Source organism: Bos indicus x Bos taurus, chromosome 5 (genome assembly GCF_003369695.1).
Source record: "Bos indicus x Bos taurus breed Angus x Brahman F1 hybrid chromosome 5, Bos_hybrid_MaternalHap_v2.0, whole genome shotgun sequence".
Classification (NCBI taxonomy): Eukaryota; Metazoa; Chordata; class Mammalia; order Artiodactyla; family Bovidae; genus Bos; species Bos indicus x Bos taurus.
In genome coordinates, this window is record NC_040080.1 from 89,023,868 (window position 1) to 89,046,122 (window position 22,255).

The 22,255-nt window shown below is 40.8% G+C and overlaps 1 protein-coding gene across 1 annotated transcript; it reads left to right on the forward strand.

The window, feature by feature from the left end:
- The first annotated feature begins 15,667 nt into the window (after nt 1-15,667).
- On the forward strand, nt 15,668-18,402 carry LOC113893568 (olfactory receptor 8S1-like). The gene is made up of 2 exons (XM_027543490.1): nt 15,668-16,440; nt 18,240-18,402. The coding sequence occupies exons 1-2, from the start codon at nt 15,668-15,670 to the stop codon at nt 18,400-18,402; spliced, it is 936 nt and encodes a 311-aa protein (XP_027399291.1).
- Nucleotides 18,403-22,255: the final 3,853 nt, after the last annotated feature.

Here is a 22,255-nt window from a genome sequence, read left to right on the forward strand (position 1 = left end):
GGAAAGAGATCCCACACTTATAGAATGAATTACTATCCATCCTACTCAAATTATATAGTAAAATGCAATCCATACCAAAATTCCATTAGTATTTTTTATAGAAATAGAGCAAATCATCTTAATATTTGTGGAACCACAAAGGACCCCATATAGCCAAAGTGATCCTCAGAAAGGAGAACCTGCTGGAGGCATCTCACAGCTACAATATCCAAAATGTGGAACTGGCACAAAAACAGGCTCAAGGGCCAGAGGAGGGCAACAGAGACCCCAGAATTAAACCCATGCAGATGCAGTCAGTTAACTTAGGAGAAAGTAGCCAAGAACACACCAAGGGGGAAGGACAGACTGCACAATAAACACTGCTTGAAAACTGCACACCACACATCAAAGAACTACATCAGACACCATCTACTTTGCAGAGAAAACTGACTGAAAACCCAGTTTAACACAACAAGCCCCTGCGGCATCAGCAGAAGGTGGACCCTCCCCCACCCATTACCACAGTCATACACAGGAAGCTTCTACTCACTTCTCACCTTTTACTCCCAATGGTGCTTCCACAGGCAGATCCTGAGGAAACCCAGGACCTGTCAGCACAGATGCAACTTCAGGTTGTCCTAAAGGCCAAACACCGGCGAGCCCTACAGAGACTGAACTCCTGTTGCATGGACACTTGCCCGGCGCTTCCCAAAGCTCAAGCCCTGGTGGTGCCTGAGGAGACGCATCCTTTCAGCTGCTGCTGCTGCTAAGTCGTTTCAGTCCGACTCCGTAGACGGCAGCCCACTTTCAGCTGCGCACAGAGCCAGTTTCAGAGGAAGGTGCATGCGCTGGCGGGTCAGAGAAGTGGGCCCAGCGCCCCGTATGGTTGGTACAGGGATTGTAGACCGCGTTTTGCTCACAGTTCTCTGCTGGCCAACTGCTGAACTTATCCAGCTTTTGAAATTCAAACTGAAATGGAATCAAACACCCTATAACTTCTCCAGAAACACTTAAGGAACAATTCATTGGAAACTATATACAGTGAAATGAATGTACACATAAACTTTATAACTTAACTCCAAATTCACTCAAAATTATTTATAGACAAACTTTAAATGCAAAACTACTCAAAATTAAAGAAGAAAATCGACATGAGCTTGGGTTTGTAGATCAGTAGCTTTGAATTTTAACACACAAAACACAAAAGGCAATCCACAAAGAAAAGTCATACCATAAGCATTCTAAAAATTAAAGATTTCTATTATGAGAAAGAGCTCATTCAGAAAATCAAAGCCAAGTCACAAACTGGGAGAAAAATATTTGCAAACACATATCTAATAAGGGATTTGGCTCAAAAAATACAAAGAATTCTAACACAAGTAATCCCATTAAAAATAGGTAAATATCTGAATGGACACCTGGCTAAAGATGATACACAGATTATAGACAGAAATATGCCAAGGATTGGGCTGAGGGGGCTGGGGCAGAAAACAATGGTCCAGCTAAATTCCCTGAGTCAAGTGTGACCCTGAAGTAGTTCTATCCTCCCCAGAGGCCTTAGAGAGACAGCGAGGGAGGAAGGAAAAGAGAGATAGTTATGCTTAAACCTAACTAAAACCCTAATCACTCTTACCATTTTCATCCAATATGGTCTAGGAAGTCTTAGCCATTGTAATTAGATGGAAAAAAGTAATAAAAAGAATCTGGAGAAGAAGAATTAAAATTTTCACTGATAGTAGATGACATGATATCTTATGTCATGATATGATAATATCATGATATGACATGATAATCCTGAAGACAACACACCAAAACAAATAGAACTCATCAGAAAATTCAGCTGACTTATAGAATACAAAATTAACATATAGAAATCTGTCATACAACAAAAGAGACACAGATGTATAGAACAGTCTTTTGGACTCTGTGGGAGAGGGAGAGGGTGAGATGATTTGGGAGAATGGCATTGAAACATGTATAATATAATATAAGAAATGAATCACCAGTCCAGTTTCAATGCACAATACTGGATGCTTGGGGCTGGTGCACTGGGATGACCCAGAGGGATGGTATGGGGAGGGAGGTGGGAGGGGGGTTCAGGATGGGGAACACGTGTACGCCCATGGCGGATTCACGTTGACGTATGGCAAAACCAATACAATATTGTAAAGTAATTAGCCTCTAATTAAAATAAATTTAAATTAAAAAAAAAGAAATCTGTTGTAATTCTATATACTCATAAAAACTCTCAGAATGAGAAATTAAGTAAACAATTCCAATGACAATGAGATTAATAAAAATAAAATACCTAAGAATACATCTAACCAAAGAGGTAAAAGGCTTGTACTCAGAAAACTGGAAGACAACAATGAAAGAAACTGAAGATGACACAAATGGAAAGAGATACTGTGTTCATAGATTTGAAGAATTTGTATTGTTAAAATGATTCCACACCTCAAGACAATCTAGTGATTTGATGTCATTCTTATCAAAATACCAATGGAATATTTCAAAGAAGTAGAGCAAAGAATTCTAAAATGTATATGGAAACACAAAAGAGTCTCAATAGTCAATACAACCTTAAGAAACAAGCACAACTCTGAACATAACATGCTCCCTGATTTCAAACACACCTGGAATCCTCAGTCATATGGTATTGGCACACACACACACAAAGAAAAAGTTCCACATAGATCAATGGGACAGAATAAAAAGCCCAGAAATGAACCCACACTTATATGGTCAAGTGATCTACAACAACAGAGATGAGAATATACAATGCAGAAAAGAAAGCCTCTTCAATAATAAATGGTGTTGGGAAAACTGGACTGCTGAATGCACAAGAATCAAACTAGAATCCTTTCTCATGCCATCTACAAAAATAACCTCAGTTCAGTTCTGTCGCTCAGTCGTGTCCAACTCTTTGCGACCCCATGGACTACAGCACGTCAGGCCTTCCTGCCCGTCACCAAACCTCAAAATGAATCAAATGCTTCAATGCAAGATCTGAAGTCATGGAACTCCTAGAAGAATATATGGGCAGTATGCTCTTTGACATGAGTCTTAGCAATATTTTGGGGAGATCTCTCTCCTCAAACAAGGAAAACAAAAGGAAAATAAACCACTGGGAACCCATCCAACAGAAAATCTTTTAAACAGCAAAGGAAATCACTCACAAAACAAAAAAGCACCCTACTGAACATGAGAAGATATTTGCAAAAAAAAGAGAATGAAATCTTGTGACAAGAAGAATTGACCTAGAGGATATTACGCTAAGTGAGATATGTCAAACGGAGAAAGAGCAGTACCCTATGATGTTGTTTATATGTGTATAGAATCTACAAAATGAGCAAATGGATGCATAGATCCCAAGAATATGCTCGTGGTTGCTAGAAAAGAGTGGTAGGGGGATGGCTACAGTATGTGAAAAAGATTAAGAGGTACAAAATTCCAATTATAAAACAAATGTCATAAGAATGTAATGTACAGCATATGGAATACAATCCATAATATTGTAAAAACACTGTATGGTGATGAATGGTAACTAAACAAATCTTGATGATCATTTTGTAGTGTATAAAAATATTGAACCACTATGTTGCATTCCAAAAAGCTAATATAATATTGACAGTCAATTATACATCAATTAAAAAAAGAAGAAGAAAAAATACTATCTTAGAAAAGAAAGAGTGTAATGAGGTAAAAAGCAGATGTCAGATGAAACTGTGAAAATGTGTAGGTTGAAGAGACCATGTCCGCTGAAGTTCAGCTCTCAAGTCGCCCAAATAAGGACTCAAAGAGGTAAGGACATTTGATACTACTAGAGAACTTGCTTGAACATCTTTGTTTAAAGAAGCTTTATTATCTGTTTAAAGAAGTGTTGTTGTTGTTCAGTCACTAAGTCGTGTCCGACTGTTTGCGACCCCATGGACTGCAGCACACCAGGCCTTCCTATCTCTCACAGTCTTCTGGAGTTTGCCCAAGTTCAAAGCAAAGTTGGGTAAGGTACAAAGAGTTCCCATAAGCCCTCTGCTGTGACCTGGTTGATTCTCCCATCACCCTCCATGGGTGCTCAGAGCCTTCCACATCCAAAGTCTCCTATCAACATCCTGTGTGGTGGTCACACGTCATGATCACGAGAGTCCAGAGTTTACATTAGGATTCACACCTGGTGTTGTACATTCTATGGGTTTTGACAAATGTATGTCACCATGAATACATCCTACTGAATAATTTCACTGCCTTTAAAATCCTCTGTGCTCAGTGTGTTTATCACTCCCCATCCCTCAGCCCCACCATGAACCCCTCACATCCCCACTGATCTTTTCATCCTTTCCATGGTTTGCCTTTTCCCAAATGTCATACATAGTTGGTACTCTGTAGTATGCCACCTTTTCAAATTGACTTCTTCCAGTGAGTAATATGCATTTCAGGTATCCTACCTGTCTCCCCATGGCTCCCTAGCTCTCTCATTTCTTTTCAGTGCTGAAAAACATTCTGTTACATAGATATAACCAAGTCTATTTGTCCATTCACCTCCTGAAGGACATCATCACTGCTTCTAAATTCTGGCACTTAAGGAGAAAACTGTCGTAAATGTTTCTGTGCAGGTTTTTGTGTAAATGTAAATACTCGATTCATTTGGGTCCTTTGATTCCAATATTTTGAGGGCTGGATTGTATGGTAAGAATGTATTTCATTTCCAAAGACACAGCCCATATTCACAGAGTTTCTGAAGATGGTAGCTGAGAGCATGTCTGCCTACTGAAGACTCAAGACAAGTAAAGGGGTGGAATTATAGATGCCAGTTAGAAAGATGACTCTAAGACAAAAACCAGGTAAGGTTCTTAGAGTTGAAAGCTCCTTCTTAGAGTTGAAAGCTGGTCCTGAGAATTAAATGGATACAAGACATAGTCACAGGAGAGAAGCATACATATTTATTCCCCATAAGTTGTATGTGACACAGTGCACCTTCCTAAAGAAATGAAGAAAGACCAAGAGAAGTGACAAAACCTAAATGTTTTTCTATTGGTTTGAGAAAAGAGAGGTGATTGTGGGAAAGGAACTACACTATGTAGGGAGGCTAAGGGTGATAACAATGATGTTGAATAAGGTCTATTTGTACAGAATTCTCTCATTCCCAATTTTCTGTCCTTGATAATGATGTCACCCTCCTTCTAAGGAGGCAGGACATCATCAGTGGGGGTTAAGGAAGGGAAAGGACATTTTACATACATATATACATATATGCATATACCCATACAGACAGAAAAATAGGCAAAGACAGATAGAGAGACTGAGAGACAGAGAGAAAGAATGAACACGAGAGAGGGGATGAGTAGACGTCACAGACTTTTCATAAATCAGTCTGTATATTATAACTCAGTTGCAATGTTCATCCACTTGGAGGGGTGGGGATTACACAAGGATGCATTCCAGGAGCCAGGAACCCTGGGAGCCATAATGGGGACAGCCACCACATAGACCAAGATGAAACACTAAGACTTGAGTCTAAACGTACATAACAAGAGGACCTGGAGGGCTGTATGCCAGAGGGGACAACGTCTGAATTTCATTTAATTTCAACCTTCCCAGGGGGAACTGGGAAACAGGCAGGGAGGGGAGTGACTTTCCCTTGATCTCAGAGTAGACCCAGGCTTGTTGCAGTTGTATTCTGTGCTAAAGCAGCCCTTTATAAATGTAATCTTTCCTTTGCTAAGTCTGTCCATGAGCCATGTGTGATATGAGCCTATGGGCTTTAGAGGCAATACAAGTATATAAGGTCTATACACCTGATGACCTCCCTAGAATGTAGACACCAGAATGACCCCCACATTCAGATGGGGAATCGGGGGACCCTGAGAGGTACATGGCTTGCTGAGGGTCACATGACTGTTGAAAAGGAGCAGTCGGGTCTGAACCCAGCTATGTCCTCAAAGTTGGGGTCCTTACCGCACCCAGGCCTCCCTAAAGCTATGGAGTGGGTTGTGTTGGTATCACTGTGCGTGGACATGGCATATAGTCATCAGCCCAAAGGTGCCCTTGAGGAGCTTTGTGAAAGGAGGAGGCCCAGGTAAGGGGACCCCATGAAGTGGCCTCATTTCCCTGGCAACAAAACCAACAATCTTGGAACCTGAATAACAAGGCAACCACATCTAGAGATGCCCCCTAGCCAGCTAACTTGAAACTCTCAAATGGACATGTTCTGCTGTGTCCCAATGTTCCGAGATCATGTCCTCAGAACCCATGGTGATAGCCTTTACTGACACTGCTGACATTGGGTCAGGTCTCACCCCAGACACCTATGGCTATTTGCCTAGAGGGACCCAAAGGTAACACAGGGAGGCCCAGAGTGGACTAGCCCAGGCCAGGACACCACTCTGATTCCACTTGGGTAGTCTTATAACTTCACATAGATAATGAATTTTAGCCTAATTCATTATTGATATCAAGTTATAAAAGACTACAAACTATGTAGTTTGTATTAAAATGCAGATATATTTCTGAGTCACTCAGAAACAGCAACACACTTTATATTCTTGGGCTCCAAAATCCATGTGGATGGTGACTGCAGCCATAAAATTAAAAGATGCTTGCTCCTTGGAAGAAAAGCTATGACAAACCAAGACAGTGTATTAAAAAGGAGAGACAGATATTACTTTGCCAACAAAGGTCCATATAGTCAAAGCTATGGTTTTTCCAGTAGTCATGTATGGATGTGAGAGTTCGACCATGAAGAAGGTTGAGCACTGAAGAACTGATGCTTTCAAACTGTGGTGCTGGAGAAGACTCTTAAGAGTCACTTGGGTAGCAAGGAGATCAAACCAGTTAATCCTAAAGGAAATCAACCCTGAATATTCATTGGTAGGACTGAAGCTGAAGCTGAAGCTACCATACATTGGCCACCTGATACAGAGAACTGATTCATTGGGAAAGACCCTGATGCTGGGAAAGATTGAGGGCAGAAAGAGAAGGAAGCAACAGAGAATGAGGTGGTTGAATGGCATCCTCAACACAACGGACTTGAGTTTGAGCAAATTTGAGGAGATGGTGAAGGACAGGGAAGCCTGGCATGCTGTAGTCTATGGGGTCGCAAAGAGTGTGATATGACTCAGCAACTGAACAACAGCAACAATATTTCTGAGTATGTAGTTCAAACTCTTGTAATAAAAGTTTTACTTTTTACTTTTGTCTGTAGTAATATTTCCTCTTACCCTTTGTAGCTCAGAGATCACCTAACGTACATCTCAAACATAATAGACTTACTTCTGAAGGCAAACACAAAAGAATGTGTAACTGCAACCTTTTTTTGGTGGTGGGAAGTTGGAAATAATTAGAGTTAGTTAGGACCTCTGTTTTAGGAAGATAAAGGATAAAGCTATTACAGAAGAGGTTCCAAAATAAAGTGAATCAAACAAATTAAAAGATTATTTTTTTCTGAAGCTCAATAGTATTGGATGGTCCAGAGTGAAAAACCCAAGTTCCTTGCCTATTGTTGCTTTGTTATCTCCTAGGGATTTATTCCGGAGAACGCAATGGCAACCCACTCCAGTACTCTTGCCTGGAAAATCCCATGGACAGAGGAGCCTGATGGGCTGCTACCCCAAGGGGTCGCAAAGAGTCAGACACGACTGAGCGACTTCACTTTCACTTTTCACTTTCATGCATTGGAGAAGGAAATGGCAACCCACTCCAGTATTCTTGCCTGGAGAATCCCAGGGACGGGGGGAGCTGGTGGGCTGCCGTCTCTGGGGTCGCACAGAGTCAGACACGACTGAAGCGATGCAGCAGCAGCAGCAGCAGGAATTTATTCAATCAACCATCATTCAGTCCTTATCTGTGGCAAACACTGATAATTGCTCTTCGATACCTATCCTTTTCTACCTTTGAACAAGTTCATGTTTTAAATATTTGACTGTTCATGTAATATAGAGATTACATTTTTTTCCATTTATTTTATTTTATTTTTTAACTTTACAATATTGTATTGGTTTTGCCATATATCAACATGATCTGCCACAGGTATACACGTGTTCCCCATCCTGAACCCTCCTCCCTCCTCCCTCCCTGTATCATCCCTCTGGGTCGTCCCAGTGCACCAGCCCCAAGCATCCAGTATCGTGCATCGAACCTGGTCTGGCAACTCGTTTCATATATGATATTATATATGTTTCAATGCCATTCTCCCAAATCATCCCACCCTCTCCCTCTCCCAAAGAGTCCAAAAGACTGTTCTATACATCAGTGTCTCTTTTGCTGTCTCATACCCCATGAACAGTATGAAAAGGCAAAATGATAGGATACTGAAAGAGAACCTCACCAGATCAGTAGGTGCCCAATATGCTACTGGAGATCAGTGGAGAAATAACTCCAGAAAGAATGAAGGGATGGAGCCAAAGCAAAAAGAATACCCAGCTGTGGATGTGACTGGTGATAGAAGCAAGGTCCAATGCTGTAAAGAGCAATATTGCATAGGAACCTGGAATGTCAGGTCCATGAATCAAGGCAAATTGGAAGTGGTCAAACAAGAGATGGCAAGAGTGAATGTCGACATTCTAGGAATCAGCGAACTGAAATGGACTGGAATGGGTGAATTTAAATCAAATGACCATTATATCTACTACTGCGGGCAGGAATCCCTCAGAAGAAATGGAGTGGCCATCATGGTCAACAAAAGAGTCTGAAATGCAGTACTTGGATGCAATCTCAAAAACAACAGAATGATCTCTGTTCGTTTCCAAGGCAAACCATTCAATATCACAGTAATCCAAGTCTATGCCCCAACCAGTAATGCTGAAGAAGCTGAAGTTGAACGGTTCTATGAAGACCTATAAGACCTTTTAGAACTAACACTCAAAAAAGATGTCCTTTTCATTATAGGGGACTGGAATGCAAAAGTAGGAAGTCAAGAAACACCTGAAGTAACAGGCAAATTTGGCCTTGGAATACAGAATAAAGCAGGGCAAAGACTAATAGAGTTTTGCCAAGAAAATGCACTGGTCATAACAAACACCCTCTTCCAACAACACAAGAGAAGACTCTATACATGGACATCACCAGATGGTCAACACCGAAATCAGACTGATTATATTCTTTTCAGCCAAAGATGGAGAAGCTCTATATAGTCAGCAAAAACAAGACCAGGAGCTGACTGTGGCTCAGACCATGAACTCCTTATTGCCAAATTCAGACTTAAATTGAAGAAAGTAGGGAAAACCACTAGACCATTCAGGTATAACCTAAATCAAATCCCTTATGATTATACACTGGAAATGAGACATAGATTTAGGGGCCTAGATCTGATAGATAGAGTGCCTGATGAACTATGGACAGAGGTTCGTGACATTGTACAGGAGATGGGGATCAAGACCATCCCCATGGAAAAGAAATGCAAAAAAGCAAAATGGCTGTCTGGGGAGGCCTTACAAATAGCTGTGAAAAGAAGAGAAGCGAAAAGCAAAGGAGAAAAGGAAAGATATAAACATCTGAATGCAGAGTTCCAAAGAATAGCAAGAAGAGATAAGAAAGCCTTCTTCAGCGATCAATGCAAAGAAATAGAGGAAAACAACAGAATGGGAAAGACTAGGGATCTCTTCAAGAAAATCAGAGATACCAAAGGAACATTTCATGCAAAGATGGGCTTGATAAAGGACAGAAATGGTATGGACCTAACAGAAGCAGAAGATATTAAGAAGAGACGGCAAGAATACACAGAAGAATTGTACAAAAAAAATCTTCATGACCCAGATAATCACGATGGTGTGATCACTGACCTAGAGCCAGACATCCTGGAATGTGAAGTTAAGTGGGCCTTAGAAAGCATCACTACGAACAAAGCTAGAGGAGGTGATGGAATTCCAGTTGAGCTATTCCAAATGCTGAAAGATGATGCTGTGAAAGTGTTGCACTCAATATGCAAGCAAATCTGGAAAACTCAGCAGTGGCCACAGGACTGGAAAAGGTCAGTTTTCATTCCAATCCCAAAGAAAGGCAATGCCAAAGAATGCTCAAACTACCGTACAATTGCATTCATTTCACATGCTAGTAAAGTAATGCTCAAAATTCTCCAAGCCAGGCTTCAGCAATACATGAACCATGAACTTCCAGATGTTCAAGCTGGTTTTCAAAAAGGCAGAGGAACCAGAGACCAAATTGCCAACATCTGCTGGATCATGGAAAAAGCAAGAGAGTTCCAGAAAAGCATCTATTTCTGCTTTATTGACTATGCCAAAGCCTTTGCCTGTGTGGATCACAATAAACTGTGGAAAATTCTGAAAGAGATGGGAATACCAGACAACCTGATCTGCCTCTTGAGAAATTTATATGCAAGTCAGGAAGCAACAGTTAGAACTGGACATGGAACAACAGACTGGTTCCAAATAGGAAAAGGAGTTCGTCAAGACTGTATATTGTCACCCTGTTTATTTAACTTATATGCAGAGTACATCATGAGAAACGCTGGACTGGAAGAAACACAAACTGGAATCAAGATTGTCGGGAGAAATATCAATAACCTCAGATATGCAGATGACACCACCCTTATGGCAGAAAGTGAAGAGGAACTAAAAAGCCTCTTGATGAAAGTGAAAGAAGAGAGTGAAAAAGTTGGCTTAAAGCTCAACATTCAGAAAACGAAGATCATGGCATCTGGTCCCATCACTTCATGGGAAATAGACGGGGAGACAGTAGAAACAGTGGCTGACTTTATTTTTCTGCGCTCCAAGATCATTGCAGATGGTGACTGCAGCCATGAAGTTAAAAGACCCTTACTCCTTGGAAGGAAAGTTATGACCAACCTAGATAGCATATTGAAAAGCAGAGACATTACTTTGTCAACAAAGGTCCATCTAGTCAAGGCTATGTTTTTTCCTGTGGTCATGTATGGATGTGAGAGTTGGACTGTGAAGAAGGCTGAGCGCCGAAGAATTGATGCTTTTGAACTGTGGTGTTGGAGAAGACTCTTGAGAGTCCCTTGGCCTGCAAGGAGACCCAACCAGTCCATTCTGAAGGAGATCAGCCCTGGGATTTCTTTGGAAGGAATGATGCTAAAGCTGAAACTCCAGTACTTTGGCCACCTCATGTGAAGTGTTGACTCATTGGAAAAGACTCTGATGCTGGGAGGGATTGGGGGCAAGAAGAGAAGGGGACGACAGAGGATGAGATGGCTGGATGGCATCACTGACTTGATGGACGTGAGTCTGAGTGAACTCCAGGAGTTGATGATGGACAGGGAGGCCTGGCGTGCTGCAAGTCATGGGGTCGCAAAGAGTCGGACACGACTGAGGGACTGATCTGATCTGATCTGATACAGGGTTATTGTTACTACAAAGCCACAGTCATCAAGACAGTATGGTACTGGCACAAAGACAGAAATATAGATCAATGGAACAAAATAGAAAGCCCAGAGATAAATCCACGCACCTATGGACACCTTATCTTTGACAAAGGAGGCAAGAATATACAATGGATTAAAGACAATCTCTTTAACAAGTGGTGCTGGGAAAACTGGTCAACCACTTGTAAAAGAATGAAACTAGAACACTTCTAACACCATACACAAAAATAAACTCAAAACAGATTAAAGATCTAAACGTAAGACCAGAAATTTTAAAACTCCTAGAGGAGAACATAGGCAAAACACTCTCCGACATACATCACAGCAGGATCCTCTATGACCCACCTCCCAGAATATTGGAAATAAAAGCAAAAATAAACAAATGGGACCTAATTAACCTTAAAAGCTTCTGCACAACAAAGGAAACTATAAGCAAGGTGAAAAGACAGCCTTCAGAACAGGAGTAAATAATAGCAAATGAAGCAACTGACAAACAACTAATCTCAAAAATATACAAGCAACTCCTACAGCTCAACTCCAGAAAAATAAATGACCCAATCAAAAAATGGGCCAAAGAACTAAATAGACATTTCTCCAAAGAAGACATACTGATGGCTAACAAACACATGAAAAGATGCTCAACATCACTCATTATCAGAGAAATGCAAATCAAAACCACTATGAGGTACCATTTCACGCCAGTCAGAACAGCTGCGATCCAAAAGTCTACAAGCACTAAATGCTGGAGAGGGTGTGGAGAAAAGGGAACCCTCTTACACTGTTGGTGGGAATGCAAACTAGTACAGCCACTATGGAGAACAGTGTGGAGATTCCTTAAGAAACTGGAAATAGAACTGCCGTATGACCCAGCAATCCCACTGCTGGGCATACACACTGAGGAAACCAGAATTGAAAGAGACACGTGTACCCCAATGTTCATAATAGAGATTACATTTTTCAATCACATGTGATCAAAGTGTCAGTGAGTTGATAATTGTTGAAGCTGGGTGATGGATACAGGATTATTACACTATTCTTTTTACTTCTATATATGCTTAAAATTTTCCATATTTTAAAAAGGTTCTACCACAGTTAAAATTTTAAGTGTGTTTTTTTTTTCCTTTTTAACTGAAAGTGAAAGTTACTCAGTCATGTCTGACTCTTTGTAACCCCATGGACTATAGCCTATCAGGCTTTTCGGTCCATGGAATTCTCCATCGCAAGAATACTGGAATGGATAGCCTTTCCCTTCTCCAGACGATCTTCCTGACCCAGGGATCAAACCCCATCTCCCGCATTCTCCTACTGTCTGAGCCACTAGGGAAGCCCTTTTAACTGAAGTTAGATGATATCAAGTGTTGTGTTAATTTCTGCCATACATCAAAAACATTCATCAAAAACATTTACACGTTCTTTTTCCTATTATGGTTTATGACAGGATATTGAAAATAAATTTCCTGTGCTATATAGTAGGACCTTGTTGTTTATTCATTTTACATATACTAGTCTGCATCTACTAACCCAGAACTGTTTTACAGTTTTAACCTACCTGGATTTTTTCAAATTGCAAAAAATTAAAGAATTAATATTGGATAGCATAATAAATTTGCATTTTTGCCTGTTATCATGAAGTTATTTAAACATACTTTTTCATTTTTATTTTTATTTTTTTAATTTAAATTTATTTATTTTAATTGGAGGCTAATTACTTTACAATATTGTATTTGTTTTGCCACACATCAGCATGAATCCGCCAGGGGCATACACATGTTTCCCATCCTGAACCCCCCTTCCACCTCCCTCCCCATACCATCCCTCTGGGTCATCCCAGTGCACCAGCCCCGTGCATCCTGTATCATGCAACAAACCTGGACTGGCGATTCGTTTCTTATATGATATTATACATGTTTCAATGCCATTCTAGCAAATCATCCCACCCTCTCCCTCTCCCACAGAGTCCAAAAGACTGTTCTATACATCAGTGTCTCTTTTGCTGTCCTGTATACAGGATTATCGTTACCATCTTTCTAAATTCCATATATATGCATTAGTATACTGTATTGGTGTTTTTCTTTCTGGCTTACTTCACTCTGTATAATAGGCTCCAGTTTCCTAAAATATCTTTTTTGTATTTTATCTTTTATCATTTTATTTCTATAATCACAAATATTATTTAAAATTGAACAGAAAAAGGAATTCCCTGGTGGTGTAATGGATGGGAATCTGCCTGCCAATGCTGGGGACATGAGTTCAGTCCCTGGTCCAGGAAGATTCTACATGCCACAGTGCAACTAAGCCCACAGGCCACAACTTCTGAGCACATGCTCGTGAGCCCTCAAGCTGCAACAAATGAGCCCCTGTGCCGCAACTATTGAAGCCCATATACCTTAGAGCCAGCAAGCTGCAACTACTGAGCCCATGTGCTGCAACCACTGAGCCGTGTGCTGCAGCTAGGTGCCCGTGTGCACACAGATCCTGTGTTCCACAGCAGGAGACACCACCGCAGTGAGAAGCCCATGCAACACTGCAGTGAGTAGTAGCCCCCACTCTTCACAGCTAGAGAAAGCACACATGAGCAATGAGGACCCAGTGCAGCCAAAAGTAACAAATGAATACATACCTATTTCTAAAAAAATTAACAAAAAGATAAGAAAAAGAAGGAAGGAGGGGAAAGAGAAAGGAATAACAAGATTTAAAACTAAGAAACCGTAGTTTTAAGGTTTCTAAATCTTAAAAGAGAGACTCTGTTTATAGAGTCTCTTATAGAAAAGCCTCTATCTTCATCTTGAGAAACTCTTAGCCACCCAAGGGTACCTCTTGCAACCCACTGAAACAAGAGTAATACAGGGGGAATGTTGGCCCTGGAGGACTCATTCAGATCAGAGCAGGCCTCCTGCTTAAGGGCCTCTCCAGGGACCGCCAACACTCTCCAAGGTCTAGGGCTGAGATCAGGTCCCTCTGGCCATTGTTATTTTGGAGGCAAAGTCAAGAAATTTTCTCATTGGACAGAAGGACTATAGGGATATTTCCTTGCTCAAAATCTCCACCTCTGCATCTTCTAAAGGAAAGACAAAGTTGTCAGTAGTCCATGAAGCCCTAGCCATATCTGTGGCTTTTGCTCCAGTGTTAGAAAGAATCCCAAATATCCACCACTGAGAGTGTCTCTTGTTGTAGGGAACCCACGTGAAGACAAATATTCTTCTCGTTCAGCTCCATCTTATCTTAAAACTATCCAATCTGGGAACTCCTGAGTATACAAGCCATAAATAGAGATCAGATTCTCATTTATCCTCCTCCTGAGTTACCCTTCAAGGGGACAGAGGGGAAGACAATATCTTGCTTTGCTCTGCACTAAATCCTCTTGACTGTTCATTTTGCCACATGTTCTAGGTGGTCTTTTATCTCCCCTCTTTTTCTCTTTTACTATCTCTGTGATGCACAGAACGTGGTCCAAATTTGACCTGGCTTCATCCAAATCCTCTAGTACCAACTCAGAGAATAGCACAGTCGTCATGGACCCTCATGTTAAGTGATGAGATTACAGTACAAACAGTGGACATTATAAATTCACAGAATCTTGGAATGGGAAGCCCTTGGAGTCACTGCAGTACACAACCCTTGCCTCCCACTTGACGGCTTCCTCCTGCCTGACTTCCATGAAAACAACTACTCCTGTGCCACTTCTGCTTCTGTTGACACAGAAGGGGAGAAAGTTTCCATTTAGTACCAGAGATACCCAAGGAAGATTGGCTCCCAATCTGTAGAATTTCTAAGCTGGAACAGATTTTAAAATGTCTAGTTTTTCCAGATTTTCTTGTAATGAGAAACCCAAGTGACTGATTCATGAACTCACAGTGACAGAGAACGGCTTTGTGCCATCATCCACTGTCACAGTACCTCTACCAATCACTCAAACCTGCATCATGGACTATGAGCCTTAGGTCAGCCAAAATCTTTATTGCTCACTCACTATGCCAGTGAGTCTTCCTGTGCTTTGAATTCAGTTACTTTGGGAACTGGAGAAGAGCACTTCTCAGTGCTCTGGAGGCTATTTACAACTCCCTTCCTTTCCTTCTCCAGTCTGAATAATCTCTTTTCTCTTCTTCCTTTCTAGGTGTGAGCCTCTCCATCTTCCTCCCCACCATCTCCACCGCAGCCAATAGATTATTGCTCTGAGCTGGGCAGGACTGATGAGGTCTGACATAGCAAGGTTGCCTCTGCTACACAATCTGATCTGGGTCAGCCCTGAGGCTTTATTCGTAACACCTCATCTCAAGCCATTCTCTGAGACTCATAGCACATTGGAGCATTCTTTTCTGTTCTTGTCCTTCTAAAGAGAAACTCCAGTGCTCCATGGAAGCTGGCAACACAACCACAGTCACTTTCTTTATTCTCCAAGGACTATCCAACAACCCTCAGATCCAGGCAGTACTCTTTGTAACATTCCTGGTGATTTACCTCCTGATTCTCACAGTGAACCTGCTGATGCTGCTGGTGATCAGGACTGACTCCCACCTCCACACCCCTATGTACTTCTTCCTCAGTCACCTCTCCTGCCTGGATGCTTTCTATGCCTCAATCATTGTGCCTAAGCTGCTAAAGAACCTGCTTTCCAAGTGGAAGACTATATGCTTTCTTGACTGTTTCATCCAGATCTTCTTTGTTATATTTCTTGGGGCCACTGAAACTTGCCTCCTTTCAGTCATGGCCTATGACCGGTACCAGGCTGTGTGCCACCCGCTGCTGTATGTGGTGACCATGAATAAGAAGGTGTGTGCTGGCCTTGCGGGAGCCTCCTGGGCCATAGGAATGGGGACTGGCCTGCTTAATACCATCCTCCTGGCTCAGCAGCACTTCTGTGGCCCCAACCTAATCCGCAGTTTTGCCTGCGAGCTTCCTCCAGTGCTCCTGTTGGCCTGTTCTGACCCCTACATTAGTGTGTTCTCCATCCTGACCACCATGGTGGTCCTGGGCCTTGGCACCTTTGTCATATTGGTGGGTTCTTACACCCGTATTATCCTGACAGCCCTGGGAATGAACTCTGCCACAGGTTGGAACAAGATCTTCTCTACCTGCTCATCCCATTTTCTTGTGGTCATCATATTTTATGGTTCTGGAATTTTCAGGTATGTCATTGCTAAAACTTTGCCTACAAATGCAGTGTGTTTTTCACCCTAAGTAAACTTGCCCTGTAGACAGAGCATTGCAAAGTGGCAAGAAAAGAATTATACTGGAATCAATAAGCCTAGGTTCTAGTTCTGGCTCCGCTGTGGACCTAATGCGTGAATTATTTTTTTTTTAATCCATTTTCTTTCTGAGGCCTCAATTGTCTAACTCTGCAAAATAAGTTTATACAAGAAGTAAAGACTTTCTTACTTTCATTAACCTATGATTTCAGAGTCATCAAAAGAAAATAATACAGACTTTTGCTAGACTTTTATTAGTGCTAGACAAAAATAAATAAATTATATCATCCTTGCAACAGATGCCATTTCTCTTTCCTACTGGAAATTGGTGTCTCCACAGCTTATTTCTGCCTTAACTATTTATTAGGTGTTTATTACATAACAGCTGATTTACATAATCAAGCTCAATTTTAGTATACATCACACCACACCAAAAGAGAAATATTATTAATCTCATTTTCTGATAAGAAACTTGATTTTTAGGAGTAACCAAGTACCCTACAAAACTTTCCAGAACAAGCTAGGAATGAAGCCAAAATAAAAACCAAGTCTTACTGACTGGACACCTCAAGCTCTTTTCTACTACGTTTCTCTGAAATATAAACAGCAATACCTGATGAGTCCTTGCTTCCCAGGGAACAGAGTAACTATGGCCTATACTCTCTACTAGTGAACTGGAGATGGATTTACTAAAATTGCTCTAAACTTCTCTCACCTGCTTTTTTTTTTTTTTTTTTTTTTTCTGGACAGAAGTCATAGGGTGTGAAAGGATAAGGAATGGTCTAGGAGAGCTCACCTGAGCCTGTGGAAAAATCTCTTGAGCTCTCTTTGTCTCTGTATCCTCATTTTCCCAAGAGGGTAGGAGATTTCTCCCACCTATTTCACAGATATGTTAGGAGTATGAAATTAAAAGATTAAAAAATGACAGTAAGATGAATATCTTTCTTAATCAAGCACACCAAACCCAAAAAAGAATGTTCCAATGATAATGGAACAACTGCAAAAATTTGTTTTCCAATGCTTCTTTGGGAAATACTCCTTGTGATACTTAACGAAGTACATCCTTTTAATTCTTACTATTTTGGAATCATATCTCATGCTAAATACATTTTTATAGTTCACTTTATTTACAAAGCTTGGCTTCTTTTCTAAGCCAAAGACAAATATGTTTAAAAGGACAAAATTTTATTCCACTAAGCATTGTAAAAATAAAGTGCTGTGATTCTGGGTTAATTCCCCATAAATGTTTGGAAAAAATGACAACATTATTGGACCAGCATATAGTTTTGCATATGCTAGCCCAACAATGGAACTATCACCACAAGATGGGAACATACAGTTGTGCATATGAGAAAAAAAAGAGAAAAAAAATCCTCATCATCATCATAACTATTAAGAAAAGACACTTTGAAATGTATGAAGTACGAGAGAAATGCATGAAATCATTTTTAGTTCTATTCTAACCCGTAGCACTTCATATACTGCAGAACGTCCTTTTGCCTCGGGGTAGCTCCTATAATGTTTTGCATTAGATAATTCATGTATGGAAGTGTTTGAAGGCAGAAATGACAGACTTCTCACTGATAATACAGTCATTTCTAGATGCTTCTATCAGTGATAGCTGACTCAGCCCTGGGGATGCTCTTTGCAGAATCTAGGATGGAATGGACCCTGGCTGCCAACAGCATTGTGGTCATTGTCCTGAGCTCATTTTTTCCCTTTGTGCAATTCCCTTCAAGGTACATGACTCCAGCTTCTGGCTCAGCCCTGGAGCAAGTGCTATCCATGCAGTACAGTGTGGTGACCCCCCTACTGAACCCCCTTATCTACAGTCTGAAGAACCAGGAGGTGAAGGCAGCTATTAGGAGGACATTGGCCAGGAAACCTAGTTTTACCTTCTAAGCCAAGCTCTACTGCAGCCTCATAAAAGGAGGAAAAGTCATGAGAAAGGAGAGGAGACAGAAAACCTTCATCTCAAAGCTATCTCAGCAAGAAAAACAGAAGCCTTAGTTGCTCTGACCCCAGTGCCCTCCCCTAGTCAAGCAAAATGGAAAAACCTCCACAAAACCAATGGCAGCCATCCACAGAGGACCCAGTCACCACACAAGAAAATCTTCTCAATAAACATATGAAGGATCTTCAAAGAACTAAAAATGAAGCCACCATATATATCAGCAATTCCATTTCTGGGAATACATTCAAAGGAAATGAAACCAATAACTCAGAAAGGTATCTGCACCCCCATGTTCATGACAGCATTATTTACAACACCAAACACATAGAAAGAACCTAGGTTTCCTTAATGGATGAATGGATAAAGAAGGCATAGATAAAGCAATGGAATATTATTCAGCTGTAAAAATTAGGAAATTCTACTATTTGTGATGACACGCATGGACCATGAAGGCATTTTGCTCAGTGAAATGTCAGACAAATAAAGACAAATGCAATATGATCTCACATACATGAGGAATCTAGGGAAAACCAAACTCTTAGGGAAAAAAAGGTCAAACATATGGTTATCAGAGATGGAGGGTAGGAGGAAAGGCAATTGGAGGAAAGTAATTAAAAGGTACAAATTTCCAGTGTAAGGTAAATATTAACTTGTACTATATGGTGACTATAGTTAACAGCATTGTATGATATATACAAAATCTGATAAGAAAGTAAATCCCAACTAGTAACATCACAAGGAGAAAAGTTTTTTTTTTTCTTTTCTTCTTGCTTTTCTTTATCTTATACCTTTATGAGATGATGGAATATTTTGAGGAATAGAGAAGAGTTTTATATGAGCCAAACTGAGGACTATAGCCCAGAAGACAGCCTCTCAGATAACTCTGAGAAACTGCTCCACTGAAGCATGATTTTTAGCATAGTCATATATCTTATCAGAACACAGAACACACATCAAACATTACCTGGGTATATTCCTTCAAGCTTCCAAAAGAGACAGGATAAGTAGATATAGAATGAGACAGCAGGACCCTGGTGTCTAGGAAAGGAACCTTTCTTCAAGGGAGTTAAACACAGATGTCATATCTTTATCTTCAAAACAGATATTCTTTACCTTAATGATTGAAGCAGACCTACTGTGTGTGTTTGACAGGCTCTTCAGGTTCACACAAACTCCAGGCTGAACCATATATAAGCCAAAATGACTTCCCCAAAACTCAATGTGTGAAATTTTCTCAACCATAGCTAACTTTCAAGATTTTCCTGATTAGAAGTTTTTAGATGATGGATATTAACTGAACCTATTGCAATACACATTTATATGTGTGTGTATGTGTGTGTGTGTGTGTATTTATATTCTCATGCTGTGCACCTTAAACTTACATATTAATATAGGTCAATCAGCTCTCCTTAAACTGGGGGAAAAACAGTAAAGAAAATCTTCACAGCTCCAACAGCCATTTCCACTATCTTTCTCCTCTCATTTCTTACCGTTTCAACCCCTCCTCTTTTGCCTCTCCTTCAATCTTTTACTTTTGTTTATGCACAAAGCAGAAATCCAACCACTAGCAAATTTCCCACTTCATTCTGGGAGAGTCTTATCTTAGTACTGAGACCCAGCTCCTCCTTTGTTCCCATACAGAAAACTGCCTGGCAAAATCTACAGCTCCAGAGTAACCTGGAAAGAAATGAAATAAAAATAAGCATGTTTCATTGAAACATGTAAAATATCATGTAAGAAACGAGTTGCCAGTCCAGGTTCAATGCACGATACTGGATGCTTGGGGCTAGTGCACTGGGATGACCCAGAGGGATGGTATGGGGAGGGAGGAGGGAGGAGGGTTCAGGATGGGGAACACATGTATACCTGTGGCGGATTCATTTTGATATTTGGCAAAACTAATACAATTATGTAAAGTTTAAAAATAAAATAAAATTTAAAAAAAAAAAAAAGAAAGAAAAGCTAAAAAAAAAAAAAAAGTAACCAAGTAATTATCTTAAACAAGTGAATGAATCAATGGCTAGCCACTCATTGTCACCTTCAGAAGAAAACAGTGCTAATCATGAGGTCAGGGAGAAGGTTAAAAAAGGAGTGGTAATGGATGAGAGGCAAACAACATAGGCTGAAATATTCTGAAAGGGCTTTTTAAAAGAATTGATTATAGTGTAGTTGATTTACAATGTTGCGTTGGTTTTCGATATACAGCCAAGTGGCAAACAAAACCAGTTATACATATACCCACTGTTTTCTTTTTAGAAGTGAAATAATTTTGTATCTAGAAGCCCCAGTTAGTGCTTAGTAAACTCAGAAAGGTGGTAAATTGTAAAAATAAAATACCTATAAATCAAAAAAAAAAAAAATAAGCATGTTTCCAACTGTATTATTCTTAACTAGTAATACCTAAGGTAGAACATAGCAAATAATAAATCCTGAATAACTATTTGTTTATTAAGAGGTGCATGAGAAATGAATGATCAGTCTGTCTCAGGAGTCCCCCTTTCCCTTGCATGATCCTAGGAAAGAAGAGGGAATATTTTCCTCTAAAATGTGAGTCTTGAGAGTAAAACCCTATCTAACGGATTCTGTATCCTCAGTGTCTCAGTTCAGATCAGTCACTCAGTCGTGTTCAACTCTTTGCGACCCCATGAATCGCAGCACACCAGGCCTCCCTGTCCATCACCAACTCCCAGAGTTCACTCAGACTCACGTCCATCGAGTCTAGTAGTTCCTATTACTTATTGCCTCTCAATTAGAATACAAAAAAAAAAAAAATGAATGAGAGAGAAGGGAGTGAGAGAAGGAACATATGAAAAGAAACATTTAATTTAGTCCAATAAAATTCCTGCCTTCGTAACAATATAGATGTCAGAGGAAAGTAGCATGGAGGAGAGATCAGGACAGAAAAAGAGAAAAACAATCTTTATTTTGGGACACCACCCAAGGTCATCTTCACAAGAGGTTGCTGAAGCACGTGCACTCTGACCCCCTGTCCTAAGTCTCTCTGTCACCCACCCGAGTCCAGACAACTTCAGATCCCTAATGCCTTCAAGAACTGTTCCAAGCCTAGAGGAAGGAGAAGTCGGAGAAAGCAAAACAAATGCCCAGCTGCCACCTCATCTCCCATTCAGCTCCAAGAAAGTTCTCAGAGAGACAATAGCAGACCACTTCCATGCCAGCTCCCTGACTTCTATCTGTTCTCGATCCTTTGACCCTCAGGCTGAGATCCTTTCCTCAATTGTCAGTTTTCTTCAGCAAAGCCATCTGAAAATCAAGTCCTCATATGTGGCATACTCCAGGCGAAATTTCCAAAATGAGGATATTTCTCTGGAGATGAAGGCCAGGGCTGAGGAGCTAGCAAAACAGTCCCAGGTTCAGTAGCATTTCTGCTTTGCACACTTGGTGGAGCTGGTGCTTTACATTTTCCAGAGCATATGCCTTCCTGAGGGCGTAACTGAAGCAAAATAATAAGCAGATTGTGAGATCAGTAGGAGGAATGGCCATTCAATCCTGCCTACCCACACACAACACACAGGCTACTGCTGCTGCTGCTGCTAAGTCGCTTCAGTCGTGTCCAACTCTGTGCGACCCCAGAGACGGCAGCCCACCAGGCTCCGCCATCCCTCGGATTCTCCAGGCAAGAACACTGGAGTGGGTTGCCATTTCCTTCTCCAATGCACAAAAGTGAAAAGTGAAAGTGAAGTCGCTCAGTCGTGTCCAACTGTTAGCCACCCCATGGACTGCAGCCCACCAGGCTCCTCCGTCCATGGGATTTTCCAGGCAAGAGTACTGGAGTGGGGTGCC

Bases quoted from the DNA above. Each gene is read 5' to 3' on its own strand.
- LOC113893568 (XM_027543490.1), top strand. From the start codon at position 15,668: ATGGAAGCTGGCAACACAACCACAGTCACTTTCTTTATTCTCCAAGGA. The intron at 16,441-18,239 runs GTATGTCATTGC...ATTCCCTTCAAG, and splicing joins TATGGTTCTGGAATTTTCAG to GTACATGACTCCAGCTTCTG.